This window comes from Protopterus annectens, chromosome 7.part1 (assembly GCF_019279795.1).
Source record: "Protopterus annectens isolate FY-2018-M chromosome 7.part1, PAN1.0, whole genome shotgun sequence".
NCBI lineage: Eukaryota > Metazoa > Chordata > Ceratodontiformes > Protopteridae > Protopterus > Protopterus annectens.
This window is the reverse complement of record NC_056740.1, coordinates 264,564,496-264,584,217: the sequence shown is the minus strand read 5'-3', so window position 1 is coordinate 264,584,217 and position 19,722 is coordinate 264,564,496. Positions and strand designations below refer to the sequence as shown.

Here is a 19,722-nt window from a genome sequence, read left to right as displayed (position 1 = left end):
ACTCCCATTTTGCAGTCATCTGTTACCTTTGTTAGCCAGAGTCCCGTCCTGTTGGCCTGTACTTTAGAGATGTAGATGCCAAACAACAGTGGTCCCAGGACTGAACCCCAAGGTACTCCACTTGTCACTTGTCTGGGGATGGATTTGGAGTCAGTTACACCTACAGTTTGGGTTCTGTCAGTAAGCCATGCGGCAAACCATCAAGTAGCATAGGGATGTATGGCTGAAGTAGTATGTTAATCTATGTTTCCAGACTGGGGGATGGTGTTGAAGGGCTTGGCGAGGTCCACGTAGGCTTTGTGGACTGCCTTACCCTCTTCAACAGCTATGCAGACTGAGTCAAATAAGTCAATTAGTTTCAGGAGACAAGACTGGCCCTCCATGAGGCTAATCTGTGTGGGGTCCAGTGTTTGAGGGTTGCCAATGTCTGTGTTCAAAACACCCCTGATAATGCATTCCAGGACCATGCAGATCAGGCTCGTCAGACTGATGTGACAGTTCCAAGGATCACAGATGGATCCCCCCTTGTGGAGTGCGATGACTGCAGCTGTGCACCACTCAGGGGGCACCAGGCCTGATGTGAGGCTATGATTACACATGTCAGTTAGGTGAGTTGCCATTTTGTTTTATAGTTCATGTAGTACACAGCCCAGGATGTCATCTGGTCCCATGGATGCTGTATTCTTAGCTGTGGATAGTGCAGTTTCTGCCTGTGTGGCCAAGATTACTGGGCAATGGAACTCTTTTCGTATTAACATGGGCCCTTTTGGGGGTGAGAGTGGATGAATGTGGCACTAAATCAATCTGCCAGGATATTGGCACATTCCATGGGAGCAGTCTATGTAATGTCATTCTGTTGCAGCTCAGAGCACTTCTGAGCATTGCCAGTTAAAATTAGGACATAACTATAGAATGCTGTGTGGTTGTCTGTGGAATCTGTGGTGATTTTAGTTACATAACTAGCTTTTGAGGATTCCATGAGGGATCTCAATGTCTTACCGGGGCTGGTAAGGGAGTTGTTTGCATCCTTGGATTATCCTTATTTCTTCAACAGTGTCTTGCGTCTGTTGTATAATTTGTTAATGGCAGGAGAACACCAGACTGGCTTGCTTATTTGGGAGGTGAGTGTTGTGGTTCTATGTGGGATGTCAGGAATCATCCACAAGTGGCTGTGCTCATACAGTGCCTTAGTGCAGGATTCATCAGTTGATCTGTCAGCTCCTGTCTCCATGGGTGTCACAAACATTGTCACTTCTGCCTTGAGAAGCATGAAGTTGGCCTTGGAGAGTTCTTTTACGGACAACTGTATATACATTCCTTTCACATGCTCAGTTTGATTAGACTATGGTGGGATTACTTTGGTGAAACCACAGTCTCATGTCTGTTTTGATGGCTTAGTGGTTAGCTACTGTGACTATAATGTACAAGGTCCTGGGTTCATGATCTGCAATGGCAGGTTAATTTTTTTCTGGCCAGAACAGCAGTCAATGCATACAGACTAATTAGGGCAATTTAGGTTAGCCACACTCAATACAATTCAAATGCCCTACTTCGGCAATCCTGCTGATGTCAATCACTGGGAAATACACCTTTGGGGAAAGGGTACTCCAGCAATCTCTGTGGTGCGTGCTATAGCAGTGTAATGCTGTAGTGTGATATAGAACTCTGGTAGGGGTTCCATTCTCACACATGGGGGTTGTGGATGCTTTTGTGTCTGTTCCTATGCCCGTGTAGTGAGCAATGCATGTTTGGCTAGTCACACTCATTACAATTCATTCACCCTACTTTGGCAATCCTGCTGATGTCACTCACTGTGAAATAAACCTTACCTACAGTAATCTCTGCATTCTATAATTGTATAGTGCTGTAGTGTAGTAACTAGTTAGGTAGGGGTTCTAATGACAGGTGTGTGTGTGTCTTAATGTGTTGATGTTTGTCATTTATGTTCTGTGTGGAGGTGGTCGTGAGTGTGTAACAACTGGACTCAATGTTGAGTGTGTTTTTAATATTTCTTATATGGTGCCCCTAGCAAAAATCACAATATCCACTGTGCAGGGATAACAGATGTGATATCAGTACATAGTCAGTCACGGGTTCGATACCCTGGACTGGTAGGTAGGTGTGTGACACAAACATGCTTATTTTTTACTCTCTCAACCCACCCTAACCTATCTTTGCCTCTGTCTGCCTCTCTCACTCCCGCTCTGGAGGATGTGGAGACTTACACCTGCTTTGCTTAGACAGCGGCATGTGTATTGTCAGTGATGCTCATGATCCGCTGATGGCCTCTGCACAGATTACAGCCCTCCTGTAGCTGATTGCATGTGGAACAGCTGTGGTAACATTCCCATAGCCAATTGCATGGAAACACATTCCAATATCTAGGAACATCATATTGGTGTTGGGCCTTTTCATTCACTGTGAGCAGGAACTAGATTTGTTGTTTGGCAAACAGCATCACAGATGGATTGGGGACTTACCTCTGACAACATACAGTGTGGAAACAGGCCAACACACAGGAGGGCAATGTGCCTGTCCTGACTACAGACTGTAAGTACTGCTATTCTGCAGTTGGGGTAATATTGGTTTAACAGGATGTGTGTGGATATGGCTGTCCTACATGTTTTAATACTTGTCATGTCAGTGCTATGTTTATGAGGAATCCCCATCTGTAGGGTAATCTGCAGAGTGGGCAGTGTGTGGTGCCTTGTGTTCCTTGTGTTAACCACAGAGCACCCATCTCTCAACTGCAGAAGGTAGTGTGAGGATTGCAGTCAGTAGATGGTGACAGCCAGGAGAGTTACTGACATCATATCCCTCATAGGACATATGTTGCATCAAGCCCTGTTATGATGGGAAATGTATGAGGTTATTACAGCGACATGTCAATTTTGGCCCTGTGTTTGTGCCTCCAGCCACAACCCTGTCAACCTTTGTACATATGTCATGCAGTAGGTGGTGCATATGTTCTGTACGCCATATTCAATGACAGCATATCTGATAACAAGCCAGTGAGATAGACTGCTACACATGTTATGTATAGTAGGGGTTATATATGAGGACATAGCCTGTGCATTTTGTGGTTGTGTGTACAGTACTGAGGTATGTGTAAGCCTGTTAATTGTCAACAGTGTGTGTATAGTGGATATGTACCTTGGCCTGTGTAGAGACTGTGGTAGATATCATTGTTCTTGGTCCTGTTCTATCTGATGTTACATGCTGCTCCACTGTATGTCACCCTATCAGCTTACATGTTTGTAGGGGTGAATACACACATGTCCCAAACCACAGACAGCCATCGGACCACACTGTGTAGCCAGTATATGTAGGGTTGTTGTGTGAGTGGCTCATATTAGGATGGTGTACATCAGATAGTCCATATACTGTAATAGTACGCTAGCTTACCATGTGTGGCTGTGTTCACATTGGTTGTGGTTATGCACTTTCACACAGGTGTCTATTACTCTGTAATGTGACATGCCTGTAAAGCCTGCTATCTTTGCAGGTACATGTGTATTCCCACATAGGAGATGTAGCACAGTGTTGAGTCAGTCTGCCTGTAGCCTGCACTGTGCTTTGTTACATGCCTAGAAGCATACTGTACTTATCCAGTGAGATGTCATGTCCAGATACTTGCCTGATGTACTGCTGCCTGCCCACCATAACAGTCGTGTATGTCAGACAAAGCAGTGGGATGCTGTTCAGATGTATGTCAGTAACTAGTGGATAGTATGTGGCCACAGTTATTATGTGGCAGGACAGACAGGGGTGTATGAATGCATAACCTATGGGGGCAAATGTATACCAGTATGTACGTGTTATACCCATCTGCATGGCTGTTACCATCCACATTCACAGGCCTGGTCCACATGTCTTGCATGAAGGGGTTCTGTGTATACCCCTGGACTGACCCGAGTGTGTCAGACTGTCCTCATATATTGGCCATATTGCAGCTGTAGTCCAAAGGGGCATTACTGTGCTAGCAGTGGTACTGTACTATGATGACCATAGGATGTCTGTAAGTAGCCAATGGCGCACATGTTAACAGCAAATGTGGCCTCCCACGCACACCATTTCTGTGAAGACAATCCCTATTACAGTAGCAATAGTCTACAAATACACCTGAACTACATACGTGACATCCCCTTGCACTGAGAGGTTGGGACTATTGGGACTGAGGTAGGGCTCCACTCCATGTGCAGGACATATGGTGAACATATAAGTATACATATATCCATATAGATATGTACACATATACATATCTTGCTTACTGTATGACAACAGTTTTACACATTTGTGCCTGTGTTCCAGCCTCTTTCCTCCACCTACATACCAGGCTTTGCATATATGACATGCTGTCAGGGGTTGTTATGTAGTGGGCTGTGTGTATGTCATGCTCATTCCTGTCATCAATCCACTGCTGTTGTACCCCCCACACATACTGGGGGGTTGGGGCCATATATGTGTGGGCGTCATCTACACAATACATGTGTGCCCTAATGCACTCCAGAGGCCAGTGTATGTAACAGTGGTATATGGCCCAGTATTAGTGAGTGTAGGGGGGGTGCACCATGACTAACCTAGGCTGTTACAACATGTGTGGGTATCTGGGATAAGCTGCCTTAAGGTATCTGGATGTACTTTACCATACAATCCACCTTGGGTAAATGCAGGCCGACTGCGTCCTGCCATACGGGATGTTCTGTTTGTCAGTGTTATTGTGATGGTGTCCGGTATGCCTTGTTATGTAACAGATACATCCCAGTATGTCAACTGGGGTCTGTAGCCCCTAGGGATTGTGTACAGAGTGTAGATAGATGCTGCTGACCTATACATCTGCATTACGTACTGTTGATTGGTATGCTGTGGCCCAGTCTGTCATTACTAATGTACTACTTGAAGGCCTCGGCATGGATAGCAACATATGTCAAACTTTCCAGACTAGTGTCTTAGTGTAACTGCTTCACAGTTGCATTACACTGTTCATATGGATGTTAGTGTCTAAACAGCTATATGACATAGCATATACAACTGTTATAGTACACAAATAAAGCCTTCACATTAATTTATGCACGCCTGTGTGTGGTGTTATACCCTTTGATATATCTGTGGGTATATTTTGCAGGCTATGAATGTCATTCATATGGGTGGCTCTTACAGTCTACAGCTGGTAAGGTGATGACTGTAGAAATACTGGCTACTCCATATTGTGTGCACATACTACATATGTATATTACTGTACAAATCTCTGTGTATGTATGTGTAGTTACATATACATATATATTTATATATATATATATATATATATATATATATATATATATATATATATATATATATATATATATATATATATATATATATATATATACCTGTATCTGCATATATGTGTCTGTGTATATGTATCCTAGGGATGGCCATGTCGTGTCTGGTCCTGGTTATGGGATCTGCAGCACTTGGTACTGTATTACAGGGGAGTCGTGCTTGGCTGGGGGGTATACCTATTCGTACCAGACGTATATGGTGTGGGGCCTCTCAACCCCAATAACATTGCAAGAGGACATATATATTTTGTTATCTCCCCATTGTTATCTACAGATGTATGTCTGTATATACCTATATATGTATATGTATATGTATATGTATATGTATATATATATATATATATATATATATATATATATATATATATATATATATATATATATATATATATATATATATATATATATATATATATATATATATATATATATATATATATATATATATATATATATAGATATCTATATATATATATATATATATATATATATATATATATATATATATATATATATATATATATATGTATATATATATATATATATATATATATATATATATATATATATATATATATATATATATAAATATATATTTAAAACCTGCCATATATATTTAGACATGTAGATGTGGACATATATATCTATAGATGTAGGCATTTGCATGTTTATATGTTCATATATAATAATATACACACACATATATATATATATATATATATATATATATATATATATATACATACATATATCAATATGTTGTACCTGTTTGGACATTAATATATTTACTCACACACATACATATACATGTTGGAATACATTCTCTGTACTGTTGAATGACTGGGCTGGATGATATGTTTGTGAATACATCAAGGATATGTATATCTGAGATGGCTTAGTGGCTTATCACTTTGGCTATGGTGTGCAGGGTCCTTGGTTTGATCCTAGCAGAGGCTGTTTATTTTGTTGCTAGGCAGAACAAGGGCCATTGGATACAGTGTGGTTAAGGCACTTTTGAGCAGTTGTAAGTGGGTTTGCGTAACGGTAAGTACTGCTAAGTTACTGTTACTATTTCGTATACTCAGTTAGCTCCTGAATTGCTTAACCCGTGTAGGGATTGCTTACCCCCGTGCAAACAGGCTTAATTCCGCTTACTGCTGCTTAGAAGTGCTTACCCCCATGCTAATTCCTTTACAAGAAAAGAAAAAGGGGTTGATAGGAAAGTGGTGAAGAAAGAGGCAGAAAGGGGGAAAGACAGTAGGGAAAATAGCTAGGGATGTGCAGGAGGGGTGTAGGGAAGGTCCATAGCTGCCCATTTCTTCTACAGCAACAGCTGTGCATATACACTGTATTCGGAAGTAGATTTGGACACTTGAACCCCTGGGAGAGGGGTGAGGACAACAATAATTCATTGTGATGCCAATTAGACCAGATTACATGTGTCCAGTGGACATATGTGTGAAATGGACAGCTATGTATGGGGCAAAATTACTTTGTGGGAACAGATTGCCCTTTTGTTTTTCAGGTGGGAGTGGGATGTTGGGGAGGGGTAGTAGGTATATTTGGGGAGGTAGGTTGCATAGGTTAACAGACAAGGCACACAAGATGCTTACAGGGGCGGTATATGACACATGTGGGGGGTAAACACCTTGATAGGTAGGAGTGTTGGGATATCGGAAGCCCACAAGCCCCCTAGTGGTAACAGTGGGACTGAGATCCCCGCCCATGGGCAGTCACCACTGCCCCGAAGTTGGCTGTGCTGGGGGCTGAGCCGTAGAGCCAGGCCGACTCTCTAATTGTGACACGCGGCCCTCAAGGGGGACATGTTGGTAGGCATTAGATATGGGCCCCTTTAATAGACTCTGGACATATCTGTACAGTCATGCTGTATAATTCTGTATGCAGACTACTACCACTGGCAGGATTCAAACCATGGCTGTGTGTGCTAATAATACAACAGTTCACATCTCAGTTGCATGTGCTATTTGGGTTTTGTTGTCTGCATTTCTCCTGTTTACTGTCTATGTGTTTCTCAGTTGTACTAAATGACCTTTGGGGATTACACCTGTCATATACAGGCATTCCTACGCATTCACATTATGGTGCATGGTGTGGGTAACAGTGCTTAATACTACAGTAGTATTACATGATTGCAAATCTACATTACCATATGATACCAGAAAATACACATACAGTCCAGGTGTTAGACCTGTTTTGTCAGGGTATTATCCTTTTATTGCCATACTAACAATAATAGACTCTTCCTGCCATATTCTCTAATGTATGCAGTACTTGCCTTGAACAATACAAGTTTTATACTAGCAATTACTTTACTACTACTTTTATTTTTATTTCCTATGACAGTAAAAGCATGAGTATTACTGACCTGACTCATGTCGCAACCGTGCCAGGTGGCAGATGTGGGCCTCCTGGTTCATGGCCCATTCCATTGCAGCTGTGGGGGACATAAGATGAATATTTAGCCATACCTATCCATGTTATACTTGAGCTGTCCATTATTAAACAGGTAGTGGACTGATACTTACACACAGCTGGGACATCCCCTGATGCTCTAGCCTCTTGGATCCACTCCTCCAAGAGGTCCCCCTTCCACCGCTTCAGGTCGGCATAGTGGTGCCTGACCTGCTCACCAGTTTGGGGTATGCCAGTGGCACTGGTGAGGACGCGGGCGAGATGGTCCCAGGCCTCTGCCTTATATTGGGAGCCCTGGTACTGGTTCTGCAGCAGTCTCTGTACATGGTCTTTAACTAGGAGTCCAGCCATGACCTTGGACTCCTGGATGCACGCACTCCTTCTCCCCTTACAGCCATAGTGTCTGCAAGGGGAAGCTACAACCAGTTATGAGCTGTATTCCCGCCTCTTGGGTTTATGTAGGGCTGAGTTTCTGCATTTTTCTGTGATTGTCCGGTTTTGAAAAGGCTAAGCTATGGGCAAACCTGCTTACCTAAGGTTGGCATTTTTTAAAGAGGTATACCACTGGATAGATTGTATTGGCTTCCCTACACATTGCTTACACTTACTAAGTTGAGCTGTGCTGCTGTTGGCATTGCTTAATTGTTAACTAGCACTATATTTACCTTTTGGCAGTGATTTATTATTCATTACAGGTTATATATGTGTCTGGTATCTGTGATTCATGGGGACCTGGGGACTTCTACACTTTATTACAATAACACCTCAAATCTATGCTTACTGCAGTACTCCAGTTCACATATGTATGTTATGTAGCTGGTTATACCACTTCACTCTATACATGGTTTCATTTCACATGTTTGGTTTGATTTTCTTGTGGTGAGGATTAGTTTGCTGATACCTCATTCATATCTATTGCTATGATGGCTTAGTGGTTAACTACTGTGACTATAGTGTACAGGGTCCTGAATTTGAGCCTTGCAGAGGCAGTTTATTTTGTTGCTGGTCAGAACATGGGCCGTTGGATACAGAGTGATTAAGGCACTTTAAAGCAGTTGTAAGCGGGTTTGCACGGGTTTGTGCGACTTTAAGCACTGCTAACCACCGGTTACAGTTCCTTACACTCAGTTAGCTTCTACTTTGCTTAATCTGTGTAGGCAATGCTTACCCCCACGCAAACACACTTAAACACGCTTACTAGTGCTTATATATGCTTACTACTGCTTATTTGTGCTTAAACCTGCTTACTAGTGCCTTATTCATTATGACACTCACACTTCACATGTGCATTTAATGCAGTACTCCAGTTCACATTTAAATGTTATTATATAGGTTATACGGCAAAAGATGTAAAAACATGTTCCTATACAGATTTCACATGGAAAATAATATGTGCTGCAGTGGGACTCGGAAAATAATATGTGCTGCAGTGGGACTCGAACAGGGAATGCCTGTTCATTCGGCAGATGCTCTAACCACTACACTATTGCTGTGCTGTTTCATTTGCATATGTATTCCTTGTTATCCTCTTAAGCCTTTTCAGCTGCTTTAACCATAGCTAAGCGATGGGCAAACCCATGCACCTATGGTTAGCTGTACTCGGGGTTTTAAAAAAAATAACTAAAAGGGTTTCTTCATTTTATTTAAATGTACAGTTGCTGTTGAACACATGGGGACTGTTGGTGGGGATATGTGGACACTTATATGCAATCTCGCTCATTTATTTATGCATTCTTCTGTTCTACTTTGCAGGGGAATGTTTATTCTGAAAGCTCTGCTCTCAGACACGGCCCCTGCACTCATCCACACTCCATGTAGCATTAGGAGTTCAAGCAGCACGCCTTCATTAATATGCATGGCACGCTGCGGTCATCATCTTATACAGCCGCTTCCATGCAGGACTAGATTAGTCCTGCATGGGAGATTAGTAAATCCATGGGATATCCCTTGTATCTGTAGCCCTAACCTATCTAGATAAGGAATGCTTGACAAATGCACAGACAAATTAAAACATTTATCAGTAAAAAAAAATCTTAGTTATATGCATGGAAAAGTCTGTCATCCAACTTCTGATTTGTATCTTATATCAGGAAAATGGCAGATTTCTCTTAGTATACATGTTAGTTATTGTGAGGAAGACTGTCAAAAACAGGAAAAAAAGTTACTATTCTTTCAAAAAATGTATGAAACTTCAACCAAGTTATCCTAAAGCTGCTTCAAATTTAAAAATATATTTTTTGAAGATAAAAGTAAAAGAAACTGCATTGCACTCAGATTTTCAATAAAACATGATAAATATGTAAAATAGTATGCAACTTTATCCTTGTGAAAATGCAATACAGTTAAAAGTGTAAATTAATTCTTGCTTCACAAATACATAGAGAGTTGCAAAGTCTAATGCTACTTAGAGATGCTTAGTTAGGTCACATGTTATTTCCTTAGTTGGACTCTAACTTGCAGGTTATGGGACTGTATTTGCCAAGACATCATTAATGCAGCATATTTCTCTCAAAATGAAAATAGTAATTCAAGGCTAAAAATTCTTTGATTGCATCATCAGTTTTAATTATTAAAATTTCAGCCTAGTAAGGTACAAAATCAGAAGTCAGAACAATTTGAGAAGTTTTGTAAATGATATTGTAGATTAGCAAATTGCATTTTTTGGCAGGAAGTGGTGGTGAACTGATTATTTGTAGAAAATAAGTGTAATCAGACTTGATATCCGTGGATGAACTTTGTTAATTTTACATTACTAAATAATCTAAACCCTGAGAGTTACTGGATTCTTTTGAAGAATTCGTAGTTGCAAAATTAAATTACTTTATTGTTTTTAGGATCACAAATAGTGATAAGATTGCAAATAACTAATGAGTTATCAGTATCTAACTTCAAGTTCTTATTCAGTGCAATCATGTTTTGAGATATGTCCACGTTTCGAAAGCTTTGATTTCTTATAACTGGGTGGCATTCTGCTTTTACAACACTTTAAAATACTTGTAGACTTCTGTTAACTTGCAAGAATCCTCTACCATGATGTGTTATCCCTATTCTAGTGCAAAAAGAGAAACAATGGAGAAATCCATAGAATTGTATCCATGACTTCTCTTAAAGTCATTTCCAAAGTCTTTCTGCAATGTAATGAAGTGCTCTGTCTTTGTGTAAGCTTTTCTGCTCATTCTAGTTCAGATGCAGTAAAGCAAATCAGGAACTCAGCTATAATTTTGGAAAAAAAAAAACACTGGAATATCTAAGCAGCTATATGAGCTTCTCAAAAGATATTTTGAGCTACCAATACATTTGAAACAAAGAGAAATACGCTAACTGTTAATTGCTAGGACAAAGCACCTCCACTCAGTGCAGTTTCCAAGTTAACATGCCTTGTATGTTACTCCCCCTTTTGTAATCTCCCAAAAAAATGGTGCACATTTATTTCACATTCTAATGTGCAAATACAAATACAGTTTTCTTTGACTATATATTAACTAAAATAGTGCTGCATCTTAGAAACTCCCCCTACTCTAATGTACAGTGTCTTTTTAATAGACAGAAACAATGACAATGAGTGATAGTTAAAAGAATTGGATGCCATCTTCTTTGAATTAAAAGTACTGGGAAATGCTAAAATCGTATCTATTAATGCTACTGAGGCAATATGGATTAGGTTTTTGACATTGGAGTGAAAAGTGATGTAGTGCATGAATTCTGTGGATTATCTTTCTCATTTTTATTAAACGAATCATTCATTTAGCAATCTCTAGTGTATCAGTGCTCATATTCCATATAACTGTATTATTCAATTATTTCATTCTTTTATTTTTCTAATTTTTCTAGCCTGGTGCTGTCTCTGGAGGCAAAACTCAACCTTCTCCACATCTACATGAATGTAACCTGGATCCGTATACCATCTGAAACAAGGGTAAAAATGTTGATTTTGTATGGTTCATATTGAGATCACTTGACTTTCTGAGCATTAGCATTCATCAGGCTTTTACTGTTATGCTGCTGTCAAAAAACACTGCAACTAACTGACATGTTAAAATGGCATCTTAGTAAATTATCATTTATCGGGTTGTATAATCTACATCATGAAATTCTTAGAATGCTTGTATATAGTTTGATAAAGCTTAAGACATGCTTTGGAAAATAAAATTAATAAATTATATGATGTATAATAGTTTCTTACAGATTGATTGAACTTATTACAATTCACTGAATGACATTTTATAAACAAGCATGCAGCAATATTACAGGTCTAGGGCAAAGGTTTTAAAATAAACTCATTAAAGATAATCCCCCAGATTTACAAAGCCCTTTATTACATGCAGGATTAGTCTAAGAGCTATTTTCGGCAATATGGCCAAAGTGCAATCCAGGAACGAGCTCCCGGGACGTGCACATGAGCTCTTAGGCTAATCCTGCACGGACCGAGCTCCTGTATGCAAATTACCCTCATTTGGAGGTGAAAACCATGCAAATGAGGGTAATTTGTGATCCAGGAAGCTGGCAGCTGGAAGTGCAGGATGAATGCAGTCTGCAGAAATGTACTTGGTTAGTAACCGTAAACTGTATAAAAAATAAAAAAAAACAACTTTTATTTTTTTTTTCGCCAATCTCAGCTGTTTAAGCATAGGGCAGCAGCACGCAAACGGGATCGGGGAAAAATAATAAAATAAACCTAAAATAAGCATTCTAACTAAAAGCAGTATTGTGCCATGCAAGTCAATGGCAGGCAGAAGACAACCTGGCCAGTGAGTAATGGTTGCTAAATGGGGAGGCTCAGTGTGGGACATGTAACTATGCATTAGCAGGCAATCCTATGCAAATGAGGGGAAGGATAGTGAATCCTAGTTTTCCCCAGGATGTGAGGCAGATCCCAAGAGTGTAAGAGTATAAATAGCTGGGTGCAAGACTAAGATATAGATGACATCATGGGGGGGGGGTGTCAAGCATACTGCAAGTGGATTGGAGCCCTGTGGCTCGGGATTGCTCCTAGCTTAGCACAGCTAAGCTAGGGGTGTGTCTAAACCTGCCTAGCACTCTTTACAAAGTGTAAGTGGGTGTGCACGCTGCTCACCATTTTACAGGAAGAAAAAAGAAGCTAAACCAGGAAATAGCAGCTCTGTGAACATTTGAGTACTCCATTTGCATGGCACGCACAAGAGCTTAAACAGGGAGGCAGTGTGAAGGGAAAACAGCAGTAGGAAGGTAATCAAGGAGAACTAGCTTAGCTGATGGGTGAAATGTATTAGAACCAGCCAATTACACAGGCAGCAGACCAACCCAGCCAAGCACATCACTATAAACTATGCAAACACTTTCCCCCTTGTTTTTCCCAAAAACTCTGCACCACCGGTGTATACAAACGGGGACATTTTACAAAACGAAAACAAGAGAAAAATGTTAGGGGCTGCTTTTGCTATCATAAACCAGCATGTGCAAGAGGCTGAGGGTGGTGAGGATGTGAATGCTGCTGAGCAACCCACAGTGAGGAGACGGAGAATAATGTACAGACCCAGGGTAACCTACCAAGGGCTAGATGAGCTGGAGATAGTGGAGTGCTATAGGGTGGACAGGGACCTCCTACAGCAAATTATTGAGCTGTGCTGGCCACGCCTCACACACAGAACTAATAGAGGGGAACCCATCCCAGTGGATACCAAGGTATGTGTAGGCCTAAGAATACTATCTACAGGTACCTTCCAAAGGCCAACTGGGGATATGATGGGGATTTCACAGGCATCATCATCCAGGGTACTTCACCAGGTCCTGGGTGCCATGTCAGCACATGTCGGTGAGTACATATATTTCCCCATCACCCATGAGGCGTTGGCCAGCAATATGCGTCTCTTCCACCAAATAGCAGAATACCCTGAGGTAGTGGGTGCAATAGACTGCATGCACATACGCATCAAAGCACCACCTGGTGAGCAGGGTAGGTTCTACATCAACCCTCAAGGGCTTCCCCTCCATCAACTACCAGGTTGTGTGCGATGCCCAGGGCATAATAATGAATGTGTGTGTTGGCTGCCCTGGAAGCTACCACGATTCCCACATCTGGCATCTGATGCAGCTGTACCAGACATTTGCCAATAGGGACAACCCACATGGTCACTTAGTGGGGATGCTGGATACAGACTGGAGCCATGGCTGATGGCACCCATCAGAAATGCACACACACCAGAACAAGAACTCCATAATGAGGCACACGCACAAACACAAATTATAATAGAGTGTGTGTTTTGGGATGCTCAAGTCATGGTTCTGGTGCCTGGACACATCTGATGGAGCCTTGCAGTACTCACCAACTACATGTACCCAAATTGTCCTTGTATGTGCCATGCTACACAATATGATTGTGTGGAAACAACTGCAGCAGGAACAGCATGGGGCAGGGCCACACAGTCCCCTACCATTGTCAAGGCCTGCAGAGGCACAGAGTGACTCGGAGGAGTAACAACCTGAGACTGCCACATTAGGCAGAAGGAGGTGGGCCCAGTGTGCCCTGGCCTTGGCAAAGAGGCAACACATAGCATATGCACTGACACAGTAGGTACCCATGGAATGATACCTCTCTCTGACTCGCACATACAGTAAAAGGGATGCCAAACATGACACTACCTGTGCTCAACCATGTACAGGGAGTGTACTATGTGCATCCGACATAGGCAGCCCTGCAGCACCACCCTCAACACTGGGACACCCACAAGGTAAGTGACTCACACATGCCAGTTGGGGGGGGGGTCACATACCCAACAACAGTTACAGCCAGCAGGATAGGCGTAGGCAAGCACAAACAAATGCTGTACTATGGTCTCTGAATGAGCCCTATGGGTAACCCCACCCCCAGACCTACATAGACAGACTACAGCAGGCCAGACAGTTGGATGTACATTGTGAAGGCTAGGAAATCAGAAACTAATATGTAGGTAGTTAAAGCTAAGATCTGTAGTACACTGGTATGCCTAATAGATAAGACTACAGACTGAAATGGAGTACCTGACATACCAGTACAGTCCTAGCAAATGTGTACAAGTGTCAGGTGTGCCCCCCATCCTACATACACTTATAGTAACAGTAACAGTCAGGTGCCCCCCCCCCCCACTCCTGTGTAGAAATGTAGGAACAGTCAGGTACCCCCCCCCTGTTATGCAGAAATGTAGCAACAGTCAATGGCAAATGACTGATGGATACCCTGCAGACACAGCATGCTTCCTATCGGTGTACAACACAAAGGTCAGCACCACAGTAAGAACTACCTGGACTTGATCCACACATGCAGTACAGATGACCATACTGGACATGCTCACACACTTAGAGGAATGAAGGCAATGTCAGTCAACAACATACTGAAAGGTCATACTGGGCATGCTCACACACTTAAACACATGAAGGCCATGTCTGCAAACACCAGTGGACCAGACATATCTGGCAGTCACAGTTCTTAGTGCAGACACATGTCAGTATGCACCACTCCTGCCTTGCACACACAGTGGATAGGAATACATACATATATGTAAGGACAACACACTATAATAAGTCAAACATAGATGGACATAGGTGTGTGGAAGAGGGTGATCATGACAAGGAGCCATCTGGGCCTGTCCCACCCAGCACACAGCCAAAGGGCCCCAAACACATGAGGTGCAGATGTCACTCACTGCAGATACTAGCCACCAGTATCTTTCAGCATGACAGACTATGTGGTGCACATGCCAGCTGTGCAACATGACTGTAGAAGGAAGTAGTCATCTAGTAGCTGTATACACATACCTGTGACATATGACCCCGTGTGTGCCCTCATGTGTCATGTCAACCCCTACATGAATGGGTTATGGCCCATGCACACACCGCCCTTCCCATAGTAGCATTATGGCAAGCCTGCTGAGGTCATCCAATGTGAAATACACCTTTGGGAGAGCTGTAGCTCAGTAATCTCCATGGCGCGTCCCATAACTGTACACTGCTGTAGTGATAAACTAGTTAGGTTGTAGTTCTATCCCCAGACTTGGTGAGTGTGTGTTTGTGTGCATGTCTGTCTGTCTCTGACTGTGCATAGAGAAATGCTTTTCAGGCTACTCACACTCCGTACAATTCATATACTTAACTTTGGCATCTGTGTACTGCTGTAGTGGGATAAAGTAGTTAGGCAGGTGTTCTAACTCCAGACCTGGCAACTGTGTGTGTTTGTGTATGAATCTGTGTGTGTGTGTGTCTGACTGAGTAGAGAGCAATGATTTTTAGGCTAGTCACACTCTGTACAATACTTTTCCTCAACTTTGGCAAGGCTGCTGATGTCACTCACCTAGAAATACACCTCTGGGAAAATTATAGCCCAGTAATCTCCATAACGCTTCCTGTAACTGTGTACTGCTGTAGTGTGATAAAGTAGTTAGGTAGGTGTTCTAACCCCAGACTTGGCAACTGTGTTTGTGTGTGAATGTGTGTGTTTGACTGAGTAGAGAGCAATGCTTTTTAGGCTACTCACACTCCGTACAATTCATATACTCAACTTTGGCAAGGCTGCTGATGTCACTCACCTAGAAATACACCTCTGGGAAAGTCATAACTCAGTAATCTCCATAGTGTGTTCTGTAACTGTATACTGCTGTAGTGTGATAAAGTAGTTATGTAGGTGTTCTAATCCCAGACTTGGCAACTGTGCTTGTGTGTTTGACTGAGTAGAAAGCAATGCTTTTTGGGCTACTCACACTCCGTACAATTCATATACTCAACTTTGGCAAGGCTGCTGATGTCACTCACCTAGAAATACACCTCTGGGAAAATCATAACCCAGTGATCTCTGTAGCATGTCATGTAACTGTGTACTGCTGTAGTGTGATGAAGTAGTTAGGTAGGTGTTCTAACCCCTGACTTGGAAACTGTTTGTGTGTGTCTGACTGAATAGTGAGCAATGCTTTTTAGGTTACTCACACTCCGTACAATTCATATACTCAACTTTGGCAAGGCTGCTGATGTCACCCACCTAGAAATACACCTCTGAGAAGGTTGTACCTCAGTAATCTCTGTAGCGCGTGCTGTAGTGTGATTTAGAACTGTGGTAGGGTTTCATCTCCACCCATGGCAGTTCTGGATTTTTTGTGTGTGTTTCAATGTCTGTGTATGGAGCAATGCATTATAGGTTACTCATTCGCAGTACATTTCAAATGCCCTACTTTGGCAATCCTGCTGATGTCATTCATTGTGAAATACAACTTTGTGGAAAAAAGTTCTGTAGTAATCCCTGTGGTATGACCTTTAACTGCTCCATGCTGTAGTGTGATATAGACCACAGTCAGGGATTCTATACCCACACATGTCAGTTGTGGATGTTTTGTGTGTGTCTCACTATCTGTGTAGGGAGCAATGCACTTTAGGCTAGTCACTCGCAGTACAGTTGAAATGCCCTAGTTTGGTAATCCTGCTGATTTCATTCATTGTGAAATACACCTTTGGAGAAGAGTTTCTTTAGTAATCCCTGTGGTGTGTCCTATAACAGCTCTATGCTGTAGTGTGATATAGATCTCACTCAGGGGTTCTATACCCACACATGCCAGTTGTGGATGTCATGTGTGTCTCACTGTCTGTGTAGGGAGCAATGCGTTTTAGGCTAGTCACTCGCAGTACAGTTGAAATGTCCTTCAGTAAACCTGCTGATGTCATTCATTGTGAAATACACCTTTGGGGAAGAAGTACTTCAGTAATGTCCATGGTGCATACTATAACTGTGTAGTGTAAAAACCTAGTTAGGTAGGGGTTTTACTCCCAGACATGACAGGTGTGTGTAACTCATATCCTGTGTAGAGGTGGTTGTGAGTGTGTGACACCTGTGGGCAATGTGGAGGGGGCTTTGCTTATTTCTTTTTATGGTGGTCCTACTATATATCACAATGTCAACCATACAGGGATAACACATGTAAAATAGCTGAGGCTGGGGTGCAAAGCCATACCGATACATGTGGCATCAAGGCCAGCCAATCACAGTTAGCAACCCCACTATTAGCCAGAGCACACACCCAACCCATGTGTCATACGCACACACATGCCTAGGCGACAGCCAATATGTGGGTAGTACACTGCATATTGGCCACTGATAGTAACTATGCAGTGATAGCAGTGGGCTACAGATGGCATGTGACCCTGCCCATCTGTCCAATATGCACATACATGCAGACAGTGTACCTTCTCCATGTTCCCCAATGGACACCTGCACCACCTATGGTGCCTTCACATGTGAATCACAACGGACATACCATGTCTGACAACATGCCCTGTATGGACAGATGACATCAGGGAATGCTGTTAGCATGCTATTAATGCAGGTGCAGGGTAAACCTGCTGCCCATTACCAGTTCCTGCCACAGGTGGGCAAGACTGGTGCATCTGATGATAATCTGTGTTCACAACATGGGCCAGACACCCCAGGTACAGTAGCATATGTCACTGTATATGCATGTGGGAGGTGTGCACATCCCAGACACCATCCATGTCATGGACTAAGGAACACATACATGGCAAGTGATGCACAGCATTGGCCACACACAATAGTCACCCAGGTGACTGGATGGGGGATGCAGTACCCACCTGTGTGGGCAAATGCAGAAACTACAGGCCTGCGCCACAATGTAGACCATTGTCATGTGGCCTGATGCCAAGATATACCCATTGCCTACCCTTGTACAGCCTGTTGGCACCATTGACGACCATACACCCGTGTAGACATGCACCCATGCATGTCAGAACTGGCACCCTGTGTGTTTGTGTATGTTGTATGTCCACATCCACACTCACTACAACCCCCAGGGCATACTGAAACATGCTGTCTGATGTCTGACACCTCCTCATACTGTTTGCCCATATGACCTCCGTATGACCCGTGTGATGCATGTGATTCCTGCGCACTGATGTGTTGTGGCAATCCCACTAGTGATGAGTTGCACTCCTGGCCCTGCCAAGTGTGTCAATGTGTGTGTGTCCCTGTGTGAGTGTGCCTGTGTTGATGCTGGCACCTGTTCATGCAGACAGGCACATGTATGTCACCTACCGTATATCTACCATATCCCTGTTGCAGATGTCACTCACCATCATATATATGTTCTGAGTGCTATTCAGCAGGTAACCCATGTGGCACATCCAATAACTGCATCGAACTGTGATAGCACTATATAGTTGTTGGGGGTTTGATACCCTATGCTGGTAGGTGTGTGACACAAACATGTTTCAGTTTTACTCTCCCACCCCTCCCTGGCATGTATTTGCCTCTGTCTGCCTCCCCCACTCCCTCTCTGGTGTATGTGGAGAACCACACCTGCTTTGCTTAGGCAGCAGCATGTGTATATTGAGTGATGCTCATGACCAGCTGATGGCCTGTGCACAAATTGCAGTCCTCCCCTAGCTGATTGCATGTGGAACAGCTGTGGTAACATTCCCATAGCCAATTGCATGGAAACACACTCCAATCCCTTGAAACATCATGGTGGTGTTGGCCCTTTTCAGTCACTGTGAGCAGGAACTAGATCTGTTGTTTGGCAAACAGCATCTCAGATGGATTGGGGATTTACCTCTAACAACATACACTGTGGAAAGAGGGCAACAAACAGGAGGGGGATGTGCCTGGCCTGACTGCAGACTATAAGTGCTGTTATACTGCATTTGGAGTAATGTTGGTTTAACAGTGTTTGTTTGGATATGCCTGTCGTACATGTCACAGTACCTGCCATGTCAGTTTCATGTTTATGAGGAATCCCCATCTGCAGGGTCATCTGCAGACTGGGCAGTGTTGTGCCTTTGGTTTCATGTGTTAGCCACAGTGCATCTATTTGTGGAATGCAGAAAGTAGTGTGAGGATTGCAGTCTGTAGATGGTGAAGGCCGTGACAGTTACTGACTTCATATCCCTCATAGGACATATGTTGCAACAAACCCCGTTACAATAGTAAATTTATGAGGTTATCACAGCAACATGTGTA

At 42.6% G+C, this 19,722-nt stretch overlaps 1 protein-coding gene across 1 annotated transcript in view; it reads left to right on the top strand.

Moving 5' to 3' along the window:
- The window catches only part of OTUD7A (OTU deubiquitinase 7A), a 999,311-nt gene that overhangs the window by 916,587 nt on the left and 63,002 nt on the right, over positions 1–19,722 (top strand). Inside the window, exon 11 of the mRNA XM_044078484.1 lies at positions 11,589–11,673. Coding sequence (XP_043934419.1) covers positions 11,589–11,673 — 85 coding nt within the window. The remainder of the gene's footprint in view (positions 1–11,588; positions 11,674–19,722) is intronic.